Consider the following 20851-nt stretch of genomic DNA (forward strand, 5'->3'; position numbering starts at 1 on the left):
CCTTTTTTGGTTGTTTCATGACAATTTAATGAATGAAACATGTCTGTCAGTTGTTATTTTATACTGTACTTTTTAAAGCAAGAAAGTGAAAGTATAGAACAGTCAGAATTGACACACATATATGCATACATACATACACACACATGTATATGCATACATACATACATACACATGTATATGCATACATACATACATACACATGTATATGCATACATACATACATACACATGTATATGCATACATACAAACATACACATGTATATGCATACATACAAACATACACATGTATATGCATACATACAAACATAAACATGTATATGCATACATACAAACATACACATGTATATGCATACATACAAACATACACATGTATATGCATACATACAAACATACACATGTATATGCATACATACAAACATACACATGTATATGCATACATACAAACATACACACGTATATGCAAACATACAAACATACACACGTATATGCATACATACAAACATACACACGTATATGCATACATACATACTCACGTATATGCATACATACATACTCACGTATATGCATACATACATACTCACGTATATGCATACATACATACTCACGTATATGCATACATACATACACATGTATATGCATACATACATACACATGTATATGCATACATACATACACATGTATATGCATACATACATACACACGTATATGCATACATACATACACACGTATATGCATACATACATACACACGTATATGCATACATACATACATACACACATACACATACATACATACATACATACATACATACACACACATGTTTTCTTTTCGGTCTCCGACAAAATTTTTCATTTCGGTGCATCTGTTATATCCAAATGTTTTAAATTTTGAAATTCGATGAGTGAATTTACATGTCCCTCAGATCCAAGTTTTCTCAAATAAAAGTAATAAGATACAGTACAAGATTTAGTCTATCAGTTTAAAGTAGTGTTTTTAGAATGCCGCAGAAAATTGCCAATATTATTTTTACAAAAAAGAATGCCATTCTTTAGTATATTTGCTTTATTCCAGTGAGCAGCCAAGTAACTATAACATTTATCCATATTAGTAGGTGGCAGCTAATTACTACTTATTTTCTTTTTACATACTAATTATACAATTATGAGGTAGTACAGGAAAATATATGTAACTAGACAATTCCCAAGGCAATTGTAAGAGTTGTGATTGATCTGGCAGATGTTGGTAGAGAACCGGTAGCGTTGAGTTGTTAGCATTATGAGTTAGCATAAAGTTTTTAACTCAGAGAGATGTATTTGTAATTTTTAACTTGGTTCTGTGGGGGGACTAAATCTGAAAAGATTAGAGGGAGCAAATCCATGATTACCTCATGTGCGGTCCCTTCTCACGGTTACTTTAGTTTCCTCATGATGAGGTTTTTGAGTTTTTCCTTGCCCTCATGTAGGTTTTAGATCAGGGCATGGTGTAATAATAATGTGGTTTTCAATAACCTGTGGTCTGTGCAGCCCTTTGAGATTCCTTGTGATTAAGGGCTATACAAATAAACATGACTAGACTTGAATCAGTCCCGTAATGTGTTGCATTTTCTGAACAGCTCTAATAAAGTAAAATAAAAGCAAATAGGCGCTGGTGAAAAATAGGCTCTTTAAACTCAGTTTGGCGTTGATAACACATGTGAGAAACTATTTCTCTTTCATCTTTTTGAGGCCAACAGACACGACACATCCCACCTTTAAGTATAAAATATTGTAAAGCTCGAAAATAAACAGGTTAAATTATAGTAACCTCCTAGACTACATCAAAATTATAAACCAACATGAATAATCTGCATTAATTAGGAAACATGATAAAATCAAACTGGAGCTGAGAATTATTTGCCAAACATGTTTGACGGACAGCGTGCCTCGAGATTTCTTAATAAAACAAAGTGTGCCTTAGCTCGAAAAAGGTTGGAAAAACACTCGTTTTAAAGCGGCTCGCTCCGTTTTGGGGGAATGACAGCGGAATCCCGCGAGGATGCCGCCATGCTTGGGCCCTCCTCCCGGGTCTTGTCGTTGACGTGAGTTAGGCGGAGCCCCGGCTCGTTAGCCTAGCTTAGCCGACACCCTCCGCCATTAACGAAACATCAAGCAACGCTAGCTCTGAACCAGGCCCCGACATTTGTAAAGATACGCCAAATGTGGAAATGTACACGTCTCCAACATTGTTATTTCAACAACCAATTGCAATATGAATATTTTAAAGGTTCTGTCAAATATGAAGACGTCGAACCGGCCGATAATTCGATTTCAAGCGCAAGGGACCAACATTACCGCAAGCTAACGGTTAGCCGCAACCGTGCCCATAGATAGGCTCGAATACCGTGCATGAATACCACCTTTTTCAATTATTTTCAGCGTTATGAAATAACCTAAATGCTCAAAGTGTAAGAATTGGCAAATAGTGGTGGTATGTGTTGAGATTTTACATCTAAAGTCTAGCTAATCAAGCATTCGTTTTCTCACGTACGCTAATTCAATTGACGCCGGTTTTCAGGTGCATTTAAATGTATGTCCAATTTATCTGATCTGCGTGCTTAGTATATGCGAGTGTGCGAACCTTTTTGATATTGTAAACCCGGGTCAGCATCCCGATGCCCCTGTCGTTGAGGATGGTGAGCTTTTCGGCCAGCTTCTGCTGGCTGGGCTGGATCACTCCCCGAGACATCTTGGAGCTCCTCGATCTCCACGGATCAGTCGAGAAACGAAAAAGCACGAGTGTAATAAAAAATCACAACTGTCCGCAGTCCCGTTTTCTCAATGTATAGAGTTTTTCGTTGGAATTAGATTTGGGCCATTATCAGATAGCCGAGCACAGCACCAGCTTCCTGTACTCCACCCACCCTCGCTCCAGCCGCTCGTTGTGTTTTTTTTCTCGGTCACTAGGATGAGAGGAAAGGAGGCGTCCTCGTTTCCTCATCGTGAGGCGTTCACGGTCAGTACACCGCATTTTCGCATCACGACGTGCACATGAGAAGTTTTCCCCCACTACTTACTAGTCTAGTACAGTATAGTGTTTCCCAACTTGCACATTTTTATCATTACAAAGGGTCGAGACACATCGTCTGTAAAAAATGTTTAAACATTAATTCCTTGCACCAGTATCATTGTTAAATTACCATATCGCTTAAATTGACAATCTGTTTTCCTTAACTATTTGTGGTTACTGTGGCTCAGGAGAAGGAAAGCAATACAGGTTATTTATTTTGGTCAGTTTGATGTAATTTGGGAGGTTACTATATTTTAACCTATTTGACTATATTTGAAAGCCCCCTTTCCCATTAAAAATAACAAAAATAATTAAAATGAGCAAATATATCTGCCATTCTAATATTTTGAGGTGAAACAGCAAACTAATTTAGATAAATAAACTTATGTGCAAAGTTTTTAATTGTTTAATCTATTTTCGCAGTGGAAATGTGCCCTTAAGAGGTGATTATTGAATTGTATTGAATGTTATCTTATATGTATGTGTAAGCAATGCCCAAATGGGTTCAAAACCCCCTCTGCTTTATTTTCCATTGTGTCTGTTTGCTTTTATATTATTACTATCATTATTTTGCTTTATTGAACATTCCTATCCAACCGCCAACCCAAACCCCAAGACATTTTTTTTACAAGCCTATCTAAGAAATGTATGTACTTGCATGTACATGCCTATGAAACACAAAAGCTAAGTTCCCAATGATGACATAAGCCAGGAGATTGCAGAAGCGGGTAAAGAATTAAATATTCTGTACAGCTCCTTTAAACATCTTCCTGAAACTAAATAATTGATCAACTATATTACTCTGTTCTAATGGCCAGATAATTTGTATATAACTATATATATATCTGCTGCCGATATGGATTAAGGTTACAGTTACAAAACAGACTGAACAAAGGCATGCTAGGATAAAATTGGACAATTTCCTGCATCACACTAGACAAGCTTTCACGTCACACTACTGTTCCCCGGCACACTGGTTGAAAAACACTGGTCTAATATGATCATTGTTTATTGAGTTAGACCAGGGGTGGGAAAATTACAGCCCATGGGCCATATTAATCCTGTCGAGCTTTTCCATCCGGATGCTTTTTTTCGGGTGCCAACTTTGTCCCCATTGTCCCTTTGTGTTCTACACTTAAAATATACGACAGAAATATTACAAAAATACTACAACATAATACAAAACTAAATATTAAACTTAGCGCTCAAAAACTGGGACCCAATATGTAATTTTGCTTTCATTCTGAAAAGATAAAAAAAACCACTCCAGAAATACTACAAAAATAAGACTACAGTAACACTGTAATACAAAATTCTACTACAGTAATATTACAAAAATACTGAAGAAATACTACAAAAATTCTACAGAAATATGACAGCAATACTACTGGAAATACTTAAAAATACTTCTTCAGAAATACTACAAAATACCACTACAATAATACTATAATACAGAGATACAACTACAGAAACATAGGACAGAAATACTACAAAAATACAAATACAGTAGTACTAGAAAAATACTACAGATATGTTACAACAATTGTATTATGGTAATACAACAAAATACTACTGGGGAAATACCACAGAAACACTACAAAAATACTATAATGTAAATACTACCAAAATACTCCAAATTAAAACTCCAATGTCAAAAAAGACTACAGAAATACTACAAAAATACTTAAAAAAACAAGAACTACAATAATACTACAAAACTAAATACCAAATGAAGTGCTTTAAACAGGGACCAGCTTTATCTGATGAAACTATTTAAAAACAAAGAAATATAACATGTAAATGTCTGCATGTATATTTATAGATTCATGAAAAAAAATTGGATAAGTTAATAGGACCGGCCCCATGGCCAAATTTTTTTACTTGGTGCGGCCTGCGACTTCAAAATGGTTGACCTCCCCTGACTTAGACTGTCTATATAGTTGTTTTTAATGACTATATAATATGGTAGAGGCTGTACAAAAAATGACACTGCTTGTGGCGAGCCACGATTAAAACGACTGAAAGATTACCATAAGTTTTGATACAATTGCAAGTTCACTCTGCTCTTCAGATTCAGATTCAGATCTACTTTATTGTCATTCTAGTACACGTGTATACAGAACGAAATGTCGATGCATCTGACCCCCTCAGTTTCCTTGAATGTACAGATATAAATAAAGTTGTACTGTATTTTGGCTACGTATAGTATTTTACCATAGTGCCGATAGTGCAAGAAGAGTAGCTAACCAGATGTGCAAAATGGGCAGTCAGGTTAACAAGTCAGGTACACAGTAACATTAACACTGTAACAAAAACGCTGTAATTACAATAGTGCAGAGAGCAATGTGCAAGGAGTGGCAAGCTATAAAAAAAAAAAAAAAAAAAAAACTGCCAGTAGTGCAAAAAGTCAGATTAGCAGCCGTTTAGAATTAAGTTAACTATATGTTAGATTGACCATTTAACAGTCTAATGGCCAGGGGGACTAGACTATTGCGGAGCCTGGTGGTCCTGCACCGCACACTGCAGTACTTCTTCCCAGAGGCTAGCAGAGTGAACAGTCCATGATGGGGGTGAGAGGGGTCCCCGGTAATGTTCTTAGCATGGGATAGGCAGCGCTTCTGGCCAATGTCCTGAATGGAGGGAAGTGTAGTCCCGATTATTTTCTCTGCTGTCCTCGTTACCCTCCTCACACTACCCCAGTCGGTAGCGCTGCAGCCTCCACACCACACAGAGATACAGCTGGTCAGGATACTCTCTATGGTGCCCCTGTAGAATGTGATGAGGGAGGGTGGGGGCAAGTGGGCTCTCCTCATCCTCCGCAGGAAGTACAGGCGCTGCTGTGCCCTCTTAACCAGTGATGCAGTGTTCACGGACCAGGTGAGTTTGTTTGTAATGTGCACCCCTAGGAACTTGATACTGCTGACAACCTCCACAGCCTTGTTGTTGATGCAAAGTGGGGCATGGTTGGGCTGGTTTTTCCTAAAGTCGACAATGATCTCTTTAGTTTTGTCAACATTCAGGACCAGGCTGTTGTCCCTGCACCAGCCCACCAACTGCTCCACCTCCTCTCTGTAGGCCAGGTCGTTGTCATCCCTGATGTATAGAGAAATTATAATTATTTTCATATCTAATTCATTCCCATTTCTGAACAGTGTTGCTGCTAATGCCATTGCACTATTTTGATTGCAATATTGTCGGGTCTACACGTCTTTATCCTGGGGTGCCACGTCTAGACTCTTTGTACACTATGCACACTACATTGTAATCAAATAAAATATAGATATTTTATTGCAAAAGTAAGTACGAATTCCCACCAAATTATACAGTCCAGCTTTTGTATTCTATTTCTAGGACACAACTCTTTTTCTAAAACCGTTTCAGCCCACACCCCCTGCCATAAGAAATAGCAGTAGGCCTACTGTTGTTGGGAATTAAATATTAAAATGTATCGTTTACCAAATTGTTCGAATTAGCTATCTGACCCCATTAACCAAACACAATCTACATTCACCCAACAGTGCACGCTCGTTTCTTGATGGAAAAGATGAACAAGAAAAGCCGACATTTTCACACGGGGGCAGATTTGATTTCATTGACAATTTAACTAAGTGAACGGCCGAATTAGTCGAATTGGTGTCGTTGGAGTCTCTAGGAAACCCTCTCTTCAAGTCCTCTCGCTTCTCCTCTCGGCCCACGTCTTTCCGCAAGATGGTGTGCCGGCTCCTCCCATGGGCGTGCCAATGAAGCCCAACGTGAGCTCCACCACCTCGCCGCGATGTCTGGAAAACTCAAAACAGCACAGAGCGTTTCTCAAAAAAATGCCTGCCGTCCTCCGTCGTCAGGGCCTTTCTGCGTCGTTGGATGTGCTGATTATCTTATCAGCCTTACGTCCTGTTCCCGCCATTCCTGCAAACAATATTTCCTACCAGGGTGCCCTAAACTTTTACTGCTCATTGAATAAAGGCACAGTCAGTAAATAACTACAGCATTAAACTCAATAAATGTAACTTGTATTCAACCGTATAAAATCCTTTATAGTCAAATGTATGAAATCCTTCACTGTGAACATCGTTTTTTATCATTTTGTCTGGTATTGTCATTTAGATAATTTGTTTAACGCTATCTTTCATTTGTATGATTTGTTTGTTTGATGATGATTTTTATTACTTTTTAATAATTTATATGAACATTTAAATGTAAACAAATAGAGCATAAGATCGTATCAATACAATTTGCACTTAACGAATAAAACCCCCAAATAATTTTAACAAGAGAATGATTTAGAATGATTTCAGTTTGATTGTACTACATTCAAATGTGAATTTGTAAGCAAAATGTTATCTGTCGTGTTCAATTTTATAAGGCGACATTTATTAGAGAAGAGCGTCGCCTTGTGTGAATTTCTTTTTTCCCACTTTTACCTTACTACGAAGGCATCATACCGTTACGCACTTCCGGATTCTTTTGGAGTTTAGTACTGTACTTGAGTTGACAATGTGTAAGGCAGATCATATGCCCTGGGTTATCCTTTGACAGTAGATTATTTTATATCATATAAAACAAAGACCTGGGATCGAGACTTTAAAATTTATTTTGGATGCCACGACGAACGTTTTAATCGAGACGAGTAAGTACACTTATCATTTTCAACTGCAAAGCTATGTTTGGTTTTGACTTATGTCACGCATCTATCTAGATTTTGATGATAGCAACGTATAATTTTGAACTGATAAACCAATTAGAGCCTTTTACTGTCACGTAGTTGGTTTACTCTGTACAACGGGTCAGGTGTATCGACATTTCGTTCTTACAAAGAATGACAATACAAAGGAAATTATTATTATTATTATTATTAATGCAAAGGGGGATCAATGGGAGGCGGAGGTATTCGTTCTTAACATTGTTTTTTTTTTTTTTTTTTTTTCAAATTCGATAAGGCACTTTACCCGCTAAAGGTCCGGGGCCTTGAAAGGGATGGGCGCCATCAGGCTGTACTTGCCCAAGACACAGCATAGGAAATGGTGCCCCTACGACCATCGTGGTTAAGGTATCAGACAAACCAACAGTACTTTGCATTTCTTCCAGTTCTGCTTGAGTCCCGTGAGATGTCCCTGTCCGGTGAGATCACGGGCTTCTCTAAAAGCCGCTTAAGGAAACAGTGCACCCGCGTTACCACGGTGACGGGCAAGAAGATGTTGGAGAGGAGCACCGATGGCAGCGTTCAGGTGGAGGTGCTGGAGGATGGAAACGGTTGTGGATACGTGGAAGATAAAAGTCTGGACCTTCAAGTTGGCATGGTCAGACCCTTTTTACTGCTGGGTAAGAAACAATAGTAGTGTCCGTCCTTCCATCTATCTATCCTTGTTGCGTATGTACAGTGCATCCGGAAAGTATTCACAGCGCTTCACTTTTTCCACATTTTGTTATGTTACAGCCTCATTCCAAATTGTATTAATTTAATCTCTTATCTCGAAATTCTGCACAAAATACTCCATTATGACAATGTTACCGTATCCTAATGCCATCTCTGATCACTATTTTACCTAAAAGACACAGAGAGAGACCTGTGAAAAAGTTTTTTTTTTTAAACTTTTTTTGAATTTATTAAAAATAGAAAACTAAGAAATCACATTTACATAAGTATTCACAGCCTTTGCGTAATACTTTGTTGATCCACCTTTGGCAGCAAATACAGCCTCAAGTCTTTTTGAATATGATCCCACAAGTTTAGCACACCTATCTTTAGGCAGTTTTGCCCATTCTTCTTTGCAATAAGTCTCAAGCTTAATCAGGTTGGATAGGAGACGTTTGTGCACAGCCATTTTCAGATCTCTCCAGAGATGTTCGATCGGATTCAAGTCTGGACTCTGGCTGGGCCACTCCAGGACATTCACGGAAGCCAATCTTTAGAGATCTTGGCGGTGTGCTTTGGGTCGTTGTCCTGCTGAAAAATGAACCTTCGCCCCAGCCTGAGGTCAAGAGCGCTCTGGAGCAGGTTTTCATCCAGGATATCTCTATATATTGCTGCATTAATTTTTCCTTCTATCCTGACTAGTCTGCCAGTTCCTGCTGCTGAAAAACATCCCCACAGCATGATGCTGCCACCACCATGCTTCACTGTAGGGATGGTATTGGCCTGGTGATGAGCGGTGCCTGGTTTCCTCCAAACATGGCGCCTGGCATTCACACCAAAGAGTTCAATCTTTGTCTCATCAGACCAGAGAATTTTGTTTCTCTTGGTCTGAGAGTCATTCAGGTGCTTTTTGGCAAATTCCACACGGGCTTCCATGTTCCTTTTACTAAGGAGTGGCTTTCGTCTGGCCACTCTACCATACAGGCCTGATTGGTGGATTGCTGCAGAGATGGTTGTCCTTCTGGAAGGCTCTCCTCTCCACAGAGGAACGCTGGAGCTCTGACAGAGTGACCATCGGGTTCTTGGTCACCTCCCTGACTAAGGCCCTTCTTTCCCGATCGCTCAGTTTAGAAGGCCGGCCAGCTCTAGGAAGAGTCCTGGTGGTTTCAAATGTCTTCCATTTACAAATAATGGAGGCCACTGTGCTCATTGGAACCTTCAAAGCAGCAGAAACTTTTCTGTATCCTTCCCCAGATTTGTGCCTCGAGACAATCCTGTCTTGCAGGTCTACAGACAGTTCTTTTGACTTCATGCTTGGTGTTTGTGCTCTGACTTGCACACTCAACTGTGGGACCTTATATAGACAGGTGTGTGCCTTTCCAAATCATATCCAATCAACTGAATTTACTGCAGGTGGACTCCAATTAAGCTGTAGAAAGATCTCAAGGATGATCAGTGGAAAAAATATCCACCTGAGCTCAATTTTGAGCTTCATGGCAAAGGCTGTGAATACTTATGTAAATGTGATTTCTTAGCTTTCTATTTTTAATAAATTCAAAAAAAGTAAAAAAAAAATTGTCATAATGGAGTATTTTGTGTAGAATTTTGAGATAAGAGATTATATTAATACAATTTGGAATGAGGCTGTAACATAAAAAAATGTGGAAAAAGTGAAGCGCTGTGAATACTTTCCAGATGCACTGTAGATCCTTATCTATCTATTCAACCATCCATCTAGATCAGCATCCATCAATCCCCCTCCTTTCCATCCATCCATCCATCCATCCATCCATCCATCCATCCATCCCACCGACCTAAAACCAGAAACTCACCAAACCAACTAGCCAATTACCCACTCACTCATCCAAATCATGTATCTAGATCCCCAGTATACAATTATTGTGTAGTCCAATCCAGTCCGCGTATATAGTTCTCTACTATCTATTCAAATATAGCAGTCCTTTAAATGGTTGTTTGTATTTTTGTCTCCAAATGTTTCGTTCTTGAAGGTAAAATGGTCACAAAAAGATGCAAGTACTGTAAGACTAATTCATATAAATCAGGCCAATGTCGATACTGTACCTGGTATTCATGCTCACTATAACCTTGTTACTGTCATACTATCCTGAGAACGCCCGCTCTCTCGAAGCTAAGCAGGGTCAGGACTAGTTAGTGCTTGGATAGGAAACTGCCTGGGGATACCAAGTTCTGTAAATTGTTCATTTGGCGCACGCTCTGCTGTGACAGCACGGAATGTACACCAGTACAGTTGGTGAAAATGAATTTCCCTAAGGGGACCAAATAAATTGAACCCCAAAAAACATAGACTAGAACCACATGGCACAATTTATCCGGTTAGATTTTCTGGGGGAGGCTGAAACGGAGTAATGATAATTTAATGGTAACTTATGGTACACATTTAAAATGAATCATAAACAATTGCATTAAAACAGGGCAATGAGAGTATAATGTGATACTGGTGCATAATATTCAGTTTATGCAAAGAGAGAAAACATTTAATTCAATGATTATAACACATTTTATTACAGATATTCAGATTTAATGTGTTGAACCAATCAGTCACCTTGATTGCAGCTAATGCTCAGCATAATTCATCAGTTTAAAGATCATATTCGTCTAATGTCTCTTAGAAAATATAATTGTTTTAAATGTACAGCCAAAGTCAATTTAAACCAACAGAAATGCACGCACCGTATAACCATCACATATGCTGTGAATCAACAACTGAATGTCGTGATAATCCTGTATAAAATATTTTCTAAAGCAGTGGTCACAGTTTTGAAGCTGAAAGCTACTTTTTGTTACTCATATTAAAAGTGAAGTCAACCACTAAAATATCATGTCAAATAAAAATCAAATTTACCAGGAAATCGCAATGACCCAACCCTGGTGAGCTATTTTCAAAACCTGTCCCCTGGCTACTTCTATGTTCTTAGCGCACCAGCTGGAGACTGCTGGTCTAAAGTATGTTGGGAAAATAGCAAGGACACTAAAAAAACTGCGACACCTGGTGAGACCAAACTTTAGCGCCTTACATCTATTTGTGTTCTGTTGGAGTGTCCCTCATCCTGACATTGAACTCCCTCTCAGCTCAATTTAGTCATTCTATTTTCGTAGACGTTCAGTTGACCCTTCACTTCACTGTCAGTGGGGATCAATATTATTATTGCATCTGTTCGCCTCAATAAAATGGAATATTTCCTTTATGGCACATTAGTGTTAACAGCATTGAATTGCCGCTCATATTTCCTGCATGTCAGCCAATCAGTGTGAGCATGCACCAAGTGAAAAAACATTCATTCATCACTCTGCTGGGATTTCACTGTAGTGTTTTTTTTTTTACTTGGCTTTTTTGAGCAAACTCATTTCAAGATGACACACTTCCCCTAAGAACCAGTGTTGGGAATAACGCGTTTTAAACAACGCCGTTACGAAATGGCGTTATTATTATTTTTTTTTCATTAACGGGGCAATCTAACTCATTACTTTTTCCGCCGTTACAACGCCGTTATCGTTACTGACGGTCAAAAGCTGTTCATGACTTTGAATATAGGGGCTTTTTTTGCTCTCTTCTGAGTCCATTGCGTCACACCTTTTAGGATCATGTCACCATTTAAAATAGCGACGACCATACAGTGAGATAGCGAATTCATGTTTTCTATGTTTTTAAGTGTTAGTTTTGCTTCATTTCCCCCCCTTTTAAATTACTCATAATTATACATAATAAATGGTAATACCGTAAATTCCGGACTATAAGGCGCACCTGATTATAAGCCGCACCCACCGCATTTCTGACTTAGTACATACACAAGCCGCACTGGTATATTAGCCGCATACGCCCACATTCAATAATGGATGTTTTTTGAAGGAACTATTCTGTTGACAGGGGGGATTTGTATAAGCTCATTGACTTATATTCTTTATCAATCGTCCACTATCTATTATTAGTCAATTCACGATACACTTCAATGCTATTAGGCTGAGACACTTGGTCCCAGTCAAGGATCTGAGTCAAGGGCCAAGCAACTATCAGTGCTTTTTTTTTGGTTTGAACAAATTTATTGACACTAAAAACAGAAAACAATCATGACAATCTCAACAGCAATTAAGCACATTCACAATATTATATTCCAATATTACGTTTTTAACAGCAAACACAAAGTGAGGTTTGAACAAACCAGTGCTATCTCATCGTTCCCAGTGGTACTGCAATACCGGGCTCATACGTGGAGTAAACAGAGCAAGCTACTTATCATTTGATGCAGACCTGCAGAGTTGGGGTACCCGTTGAAAGTAATCCAAGGAAAAAAAAGTGTATATTTCCAAAGGTAAGGGTGGGAAAAATATATATCCACTGTTGTCTCCTGCGTTCACAAACACTCACCTTTACCCAACCCCAGTTCCCATCAGCCCGCATTTGCTCCGCCCCTTCTTTCTTATTCGCTCATTAAAATCAGCATAAGTGTCTCAAATAAATACAAATAAATACATTACACAAATATGCAGTTGCAAATACATATTATACATGGTTACACATATTTACAAAGAAAGACGGTACACCGAGAGAGTTTTCAAAGCTTTAATAATAATATAACTTTCATCCCAAACTGTGCCTTTGAAAAGTACCAACACGCTACTATGAACACGCACGCATCGTATCAAACGTATCTGTTAAAGAAGCATACCGTAATTGTTAAATTCACAGTAAAACATCCTCATCTTCCTCTCTATAACTGTCGCTATAAAAGGCGTCTCCTCGCCATCTGAAAGAACCTTTGACAAATAGACAGTTTTTGCCTAATCTAAGGAGTTGAAGTCTTCCTTGTCATAAGCGGCCGTTAGAAAAATTACATAAATTGGCCGCTTCACTGGATGGGCCGCAGGGCTGAACATTTGGGAAAAAAGTAGCGGCTTATAGTCCAGAATTTACGGTATATTGTGTAAACAACACAATATAACTCTACAACCAACTATTAAAGTTGGATTTGATTTAATAAATTCACTTTATGTCTTTTCCTGCTGATTGTTATATTATGATATTGTTTACTGTTTCTTTTTGTTGCGCTTCAAGTATAGGATAAATATGTTGCTGATGTTTCTATAACACAACTACCTGTCTGTTCTTCTCTACTCAACTGTCTTGAATAATGCTCAGAAAAATTAAAATGATTTGAGACAAACCTTATTTTCAAAGTAACAGAAATGGTTACTTTTTCTGGTATTTCATTCTTTTTATCATAGAGTAACTCAGTTACTAACTCGGTTACTCTTTGGAAGAAGTAGTGAGTAGCTACAACGAATTACTTTTTCAAAGTAACGTGCCCAACACTTCTGAGAACACTATGCACACTTTCGACTTTTGTCAATTTGTATACAGTGTAAGATAAATAACCATCTCGGTGGCCTTGGGGATGGGGCATCCGCCCCGAGTTTGTGATGTCATTGGTTCTAGGCTCGGCTGAGTCATAAGTAAGAATGACACCTGTGGCCTCCCTGCTTGGGCATTAGGGTTTGGAATTGGGGGGTTTATTCACCTAATGGTGTTGTGACACATTAGTTGGTTTGAGTGTTTAATCTCCCAGAAAGAGGCAAAAATGTAAGTGTCTTCTTGACTCTACTCCCACTTGTTGGGTATGGCTGTGGTACAAACATACACAGCCCTGCCCTAATTGTTTAATTCTTACATGAACTTTTCCCAACATATACTTATTGAACACGTCTGACTACAATTTATGTTGAGTCATCTTCTATCATAAAACTCTATCATAAAACGGTGGTGGCTGAGGGGGGAAACAATTTCCACGTCAACTTTGCCCTTGATGGTGCCCGTGGATGCAAAAGCCGTAAAACTTCAACGAAGGAATAGTCTTTCAACAATTCTTTGATTCTTAGATTAACCATCTTGAGAAAAAAGTTAATTTTTTTTATTAAAATACACAACTTGGTTTCAAAATGATGGCCCTCTTAACGCAAACTTTCTTGTTTAGGTCAATAACACATCAGACAATAAGAACATACTGCACGTTAGGTGTCTAGGTTCAACTCAAATCAAGTAAAACACAGGGGAGGTTGGAAACTGAGTATTCATTTACAGAATTCACAACGGGGAGAGCTGGGTTCCGATTGGTGTCAAAGAAGATACTTGGCAGACCAACTTTAACATGAAAAACAAGATTGGGAGGGAGTTAAATTTATCTTTGAACACATGTCATAACAACTTGCAAATGGATAAGGTGGTCTTTGATTGCTCTGGGACTTCCAAATGCCTAGGTTCTGCTTTGAATTGTCACAAATTCCCAATTCTTACCGTTGTATTTACTAAAGTATACTTACTTTCTCTCAATGTAGTCTGTCCATATCAAACCTCTTTAGAGTCCTAAATTTGACCTACATGTCCTTGACATATATCATATTTTCCCGACTATAAAGCGCACCTAAAAAACCCCATTTAGCCAGAAATTTGAAAGTACCCTTTATCACCCGGTGCACCTTATAAACTGGAGAATCCTGAGGATAAGATTGGATATGCATGCAGAAATTATAGGTATGCATTATAATCCAAGGTTTTTAGGGTGTACAGACGCTGCCCTACTTACGAACGATGGTTCTGGGCGATCGTTGATCTGTTGAATTTGTTCGTAAGTTGCTTCAGTGATATATTTTGCATGGAATGTATGTTTAAGGTTTATATGAGTATTTTCAAAGGCTTCTCTAAGTAGCCTTTATTGTTTTTAAATGGAAAACTTAACGTTTAATAAAATGATATGCTCTATAACGTTACAAAGTAGGCTGAATGATAAAGCATGGTAATGAAAAACAAAGCTAGACATTAGGCGTTTAAATTATGTTGTCGATGAAGCCCTTTGAGACTCCTTGTGATTAAGGGCTATACAAATAAACATGACTTGACTATAAAGATAAATAAAGTTAAGTTTAGCATACTTTTGGAAGATTTAGGCTACTTCCTCCGCTGTGGTAAAAAGTGGACGGGAAAAAAAGCAATACAACCATTTTCTCAACCGCATCAAGCTTTCTTATTCCACTTTTATTAATTAAAAAAAAAAAAAAACACCTCGCCTCTTCTTTACACCAACCATATTGAATGGATACACAAAATATTAAACAATAAAAACGTCAAAGTTCCTAGCGTGCAAGAGATACAGTGCAGTGTATATACACAAGAACTAGGAAGTAGAAGCCGGATTTCTTCTTCGGGGTGGATACTGGGTGACCTCTCACAGTTCCATGCGGCGGAAAGAACCACTACAGCACTGTCCTCTACTCGGAAAAAGATGCACACTATACAAAATCTAACTTACAGCAAGTCCGGATATTTTTGACATTATGAAATAAAATTTTGTATCTACCGTTTTGCGTAAGTCGAATGTTCGTAAGGAGAGGAGCGGAGCGTCTGTACTACCGAATTGAACAATGATCGTGCAATGACTGATCTTTTGATTATCGTTCATTTAGTCTGCAATGAGAGTCAAAGCCGAGTAGTGGCAGTGAGAACCTCGACACTTCACTATGCCACCAGTGGTTTAGAGGACTTGTGAAAAGGCATTAAAGCCTATCTCATAATCACACTATTATTACTCACGGTGCCAGAAACACTTAATTGCAAAGTGCATTCTGATAGATTAAACAGTCTCTTCACTTCTTCACCGACAAATGTTATAGATTGGAGAAAACAGAAAAGCATTTAACACAATACAGTACCAGCTCTTATAGGTACGTAAACATATGTTTAACTGAAATATTATTGACAAACGGGTGAAGAAGTGGAGAGACTGTTAAACCTATGGTGCTCTAGTGGTAAAGTGTTACTGACACTACTCTGGTTTGATTCTCGTTGCATACAATATTTTGAGATTTTGATCAGCGACTCTTACCAACTGCATTAATATTTCCCGTTAGTGTATAAAGAACGCAAAGATTATACACAAATTCACATGGTATCTCTAACTGGAGTCTCAATTTCATGCTCCTTTAAGTCCGGTGCATCTTATTTCTGTAAAATATATGATAAAAGACTGGTTTTTAGGGGGTGTGCCTTTTATAGTGCGGAAAATACGGTACAATTTAAGTACTTGTGTATAGATTGCCTACTTAAACCTGCATAACTGCAGGTTTAACTATGTATAACTTAACCTTTTTTTCTTTTTTTTTTCAATTTTGCTTCAAACACTCTTTTCTCCCACCTTTTCTTCTGGTCTTTCAGCCTCTCAGGATGCTGCCCACGACATGGACACCTTGCAGCGATATCAGGTCAGTGTGCATGTGTGTGCGGGCGGGATGTGCGAATCAATAAGGCAGTGGTGCCCTTGTGATTTGGCGCTCACATGTGCAGAGACATGAGATTAGACACAGCCTCGTGCAGTGTGGCTTTGCCTCAGTAGGGGGAGTAAATGATGCCAGCATGACTCCGAGGTAATGCTCTCTCTCTGGGGATGATCGCTTTCATACCTCTGCTAGTTCTGCCTGGAAGGACACACGCTGGCCCTTTCCTACTGCCTGCGAAGATGTGATCATATTTTGGCAGGACTGAGAGGTCACTTTTATTTTGTCCACAGTTCGGTAAAATCTTAGAAAAGAGCTTTGTCAAAAATTCCTTTATTACAAACAAATCTTATCGTTTAGGAACCTGAATTTGGTCTTCGAAGGTGACTATTAGGCCTGTGTGCCATGTCTCCTTCCTTCAACATAGGAAACATAACTTTTTTGGTATTTTTAGTAAAGACGTTTTAAGTAAAAGCTCTAAAGGCACAGTATGTGTTATTATGCCACTAGAGGTCGCTATATCGTGGTGTGCATCTGAAAATTAGTGCTAAAAAGCAAAAGGAAGTATAGAGTATGGAGACTCCGAGACCAAACTTCACTACTTTTCTTTCTAAGATGGCCTTTCGCAAGATGTTTGTCTTTTTCAGGTACCTGTAGTGGCAAAATGGCTGATTATTATGTCAGCAAACTTTAGGTCAGGTTCATGTTATGTAAATAAATACAAAATTCTTGACCTTCAAGTATTTTAAAAAATATGCATGTTTATATCATTGTCCCTGTATTTTTGTTTGTTATTTAAATCAAGTTTTTTTTTTCAAATTAGTTTTTTTTGTACATCCACAAGGAGCAAATTTGTACTCACTGTCCCTTTATTTACTATTAAAAATTATTTTTTGTCAGAAACATTTTAAAAAGACATTAATCCCATATTTTCTACACTACATAGATTTAATTTTGTGAGTTCAGTGTTAGAATTGGATGAAAAAATAAAAAAAGAATATTCAAAATCTTGAAGTGTCACAACAATAAAAACATTACAGTATGTGGACTATTTTTTTCTTTACAAAAACAGTTCTTTCTTTCACATGCTCGAAAACAAGTATTCGGGTCTGAATTGTTGGATTCAGAAATCATTTTACAAATGGGTACTGACTGAGCAGTGACGTGCGGCACAGTCCGATTTACAAATAAATGAACCTACATCTTGTTCATCATTTGATTGTCACAGCTAGACAACCGTGAATGATTTGTAGGAGAGAAAATGTGTTTTAATTCATCGGTTAAGCTAATACAATAAGTGTATACCCTGCTCAGTCAGAATAAAAGCTTCAATGGATAGGTGATCTTTGCCATGAGGAAAGAAAATTCTGAATAAGAAAATCCCCAAATTTGAGAAATTGAATGAGACATAATATATATATTTCATTGTATATAGATTCCATTTTATATTTCCTTAACGACAGCTAAGGCACGGAGAAGTTTTACGAATTTTGTGCCTCACTCTGATTCTCCATCCTCTTAGCACAGTGTTACGTTACTTACTAATTATTTTAATAATATTCATTATATAATGTTAAAATTCTGTGAATTATAAAATAAAATCCCAAATTATTGAAGTTAAAAGAAAGATAACTTTAAAACTGAATAAATATAACCATGTTTTCGAAATTTCATGATTATTGAATAATTGAAATGTTAGCCACTTGAGTTAGTTTATATCTTCCCGAAACACAGCTTAAAGATTTTAGGACTTTAATAAGTTTTAGTTTTTTAATGAAATAACTACATCACAAACTTAAAAGAATGAATGGAAATAATTCAGAATAAAAGCCAAGAAAGTCAAATCAGAAAAAAGAAGCAGTGTAACGCAAATACAAATACTGTATAGCAATGTCAACAAGACAACTTAAGTACTTCCAATTACACAATGGTTTGAAAATAAAGTCAGCTGTGTTTGTAACGTATCAATTGTCTCTTATAGGCTCTGTTCCCATAGTGACAATGGATTTACAGGTTTTTGTTCAGGGACATTGACATTACAATTTTGGTTCACGCTCGTTGCTCTTGCGGGGAGAGCGGTTTCCATGTGTTTATGTCAATTTGTGGCGTCGCCACAGTAGCAGACCACTTTATCACACAAATGACACCTGGTAAAGTCCTTTTCTGTTGTTGGAAAAAAAATTCACACTGCGCTGCACTTTCTATTGACCTCTGTCATTTTTAGCTTCTGGTCGAGGTGCCCGCATAGATTTGACCTCTAGGTCACCCGCTCAGGCATGAACTAAGTGAATGGCTGAGGACGTTGGGTAAGAATGAAGGGCTGTGCTATCTACATAAAGAAGCGGTGCTTGGAGGGAATGTGTGAAGGAGCCAAGTATCGATCCCAGGACAATAGTATCGATCGAATCAGAGTACTTGCTCAGTAATAATAATAATATCGATAGTTGGATCAGTTTGCCTACCCCCTAACAAGAAGTCATAAGATTGAGTGTGAATGCGGCGGCTCTATTAAAATCTCAACAAATTGAGTCAAAAAAAAAACGAAAGCGAAAAATGCTGATGTCGACTTTGATTCCCGTTTGCGCGCCTCGTTGAGCTCGTTAATCACACTAACTGACTCTTGTAATTTAATTGGCGCGCGCACCTGTGACATTTCACGGAGTAATTAGCGCCATCCATCACATGCTAACATGCTAATGCACACGCTCGTGCAAGAGGGCATCAGCCAGAATCAGCGAGGTTGCTGACTTAGACCACATTTACATTGAGGCAGCTGACTTTTTCTTTCCTCTTTTGAAGCAGATGCGGCGGCCGGTGTTAAGAGCGAGATAAAACGAGCGTGCTTGAGAGTAATTTGTTGACCCGACTGACCCCCCTTTTACACGTTGACTGCCTCTGCAGCGCCCCGTTAATGAGCCACAAAAGTGTCATTCACTTTGGACTGCTGCTCTCCATTTGCTGAACACAACACTCACGGTGCTCGGTGAGTACACCGCAGTCATCATTTTACTCATTCCGCACTCCTGCTTTTATTGCTGGTGTGAGTTCAGATCGAGTGAAATGTGCACACTTTTATCGGGGCTTCGTTTTGGCTGCCTGTATATATGCTACAGTGCTCATTGCTCAGTGGTGGACCGTGCGTTTGATACCAAGGACCTCAGTGGGGATTTACCAGACCCAATCCATCCCTTGATACCACCACTGACACAGTATGTTTTACAGACCACCAATACAGTTAAAAAGGAATGCTTTTCTTTTCACACCTGTACAGTACAAGTAATGAATTCTGAAATACTAATAAGATCAGGAATCAGCTAACATCGGCCTATCATGACATGCGAACACAGCCATTGATTTTTATTGCAATAGAAATATTTGTCAGTCGGCTACTGTAATCTAACAAGAGTAACCCGATCAGGTAGACGAAAGGGCATTTGGGTGTATAGACGGAATGCAAATGGGACAAAGTTTCTGTCGCAGGGGGTTAGGGATTCTTTATTCGGTCAGAGAATATTTCTACACGGACATAAAACAAGTTTTACTGATGATACTTTGAAAATATGACTGATAGAAGAAACTGGTAAAATACATTTATTGACACATAAAAAATGGATATATTTCAATGTTGGAAATTGGAATGTTTGACTACTGTTGGATGGATTCTAGAATACTAGTCTCTGATACTAATGTCAAGTCCAGACACTATTAGGACCATTGATGGTTTACATTTCACCTCCAAATCTGATTATCGTGAAATTTAAGTTCATTAATTTCTCATTTTTACTTCTTAATCGTTTAACACCTACAAGAAGACGACCATTATCATCACCTTCATATTGTTGCAAATACTGATGCTATGTAATAAGGCAGATTATTGCCAAGTATTTTTACACACTCCTTGTTAGAAAGGTTCTTTATAACAACAAACAACTAGGCTAATTGCACCACAGGGAGCAAATCGCATTGAAATGATCTAAAACCAAGACAAAATAATTAAATAAAAAATCTCATAAATTAAATGATACTACTTATTATGTAATGTATCCTTATATGTGTGGTTACCAGACAGTCTTGTATATGCAACTTGTTTTACATATGACTCTTTTAAATATGATCGGTAAAAATTCAGTTGACAAATATAATGTTGGAAAT

General features: G+C 38.1%; 2 protein-coding genes across 8 annotated transcripts in view; one reads left to right on the top strand and one right to left on the bottom strand.

Annotated features, from left to right (window-relative positions):
* nckap1 (NCK-associated protein 1) overlaps positions 1-2935 on the bottom strand; it is a 33349-nt gene extending 30414 nt beyond the window's left edge. For 2 of the 4 annotated variants that reach the window (XM_088352013.1, XM_088352012.1), the window contains exon 1: positions 2617-2935. In XM_088352013.1, the coding sequence (XP_088208139.1) occupies positions 2617-2724 (108 nt within the window). In that variant the 5' untranslated portion in view covers positions 2725-2935. The remainder of the gene's footprint in view (positions 1-2616) is intronic. The other 2 variants (XM_088352016.1, XM_088352014.1) reach the window with 1 other exon arrangement.
* Positions 2016-20851, top strand: part of LOC148353904 (dual specificity protein phosphatase 19-like) — a 30011-nt gene continuing 11175 nt past the window's right edge. For 2 of the 4 annotated variants that reach the window (XR_015852576.1, XM_088352017.1), the window contains exons 1-3: positions 7518-7672; positions 8131-8364; positions 16641-16687. Coding sequence is in view for 3 of the 4 variants with exons in the window: in XM_088352017.1 (XP_088208143.1) it covers positions 8151-8364; positions 16641-16687 (261 nt within the window). In the remaining variant the exon portion in view is untranslated. Of the gene's footprint in view, positions 2992-7517; positions 7673-8130; positions 8365-16640; positions 16688-19600; positions 19683-20851 lie in introns of those variants that run through there. The other 2 variants (XM_088352019.1, XM_088352018.1) reach the window with 2 other exon arrangements.

The sequence above is a fragment of the Urocampus carinirostris genome, chromosome 13, assembly GCF_059441175.1.
Source record: "Urocampus carinirostris isolate Australia breed hairy pipefish chromosome 13, RoL_Ucar_1.0, whole genome shotgun sequence".
NCBI classification, from domain to species: domain Eukaryota; kingdom Metazoa; phylum Chordata; class Actinopteri; order Syngnathiformes; family Syngnathidae; genus Urocampus; species Urocampus carinirostris.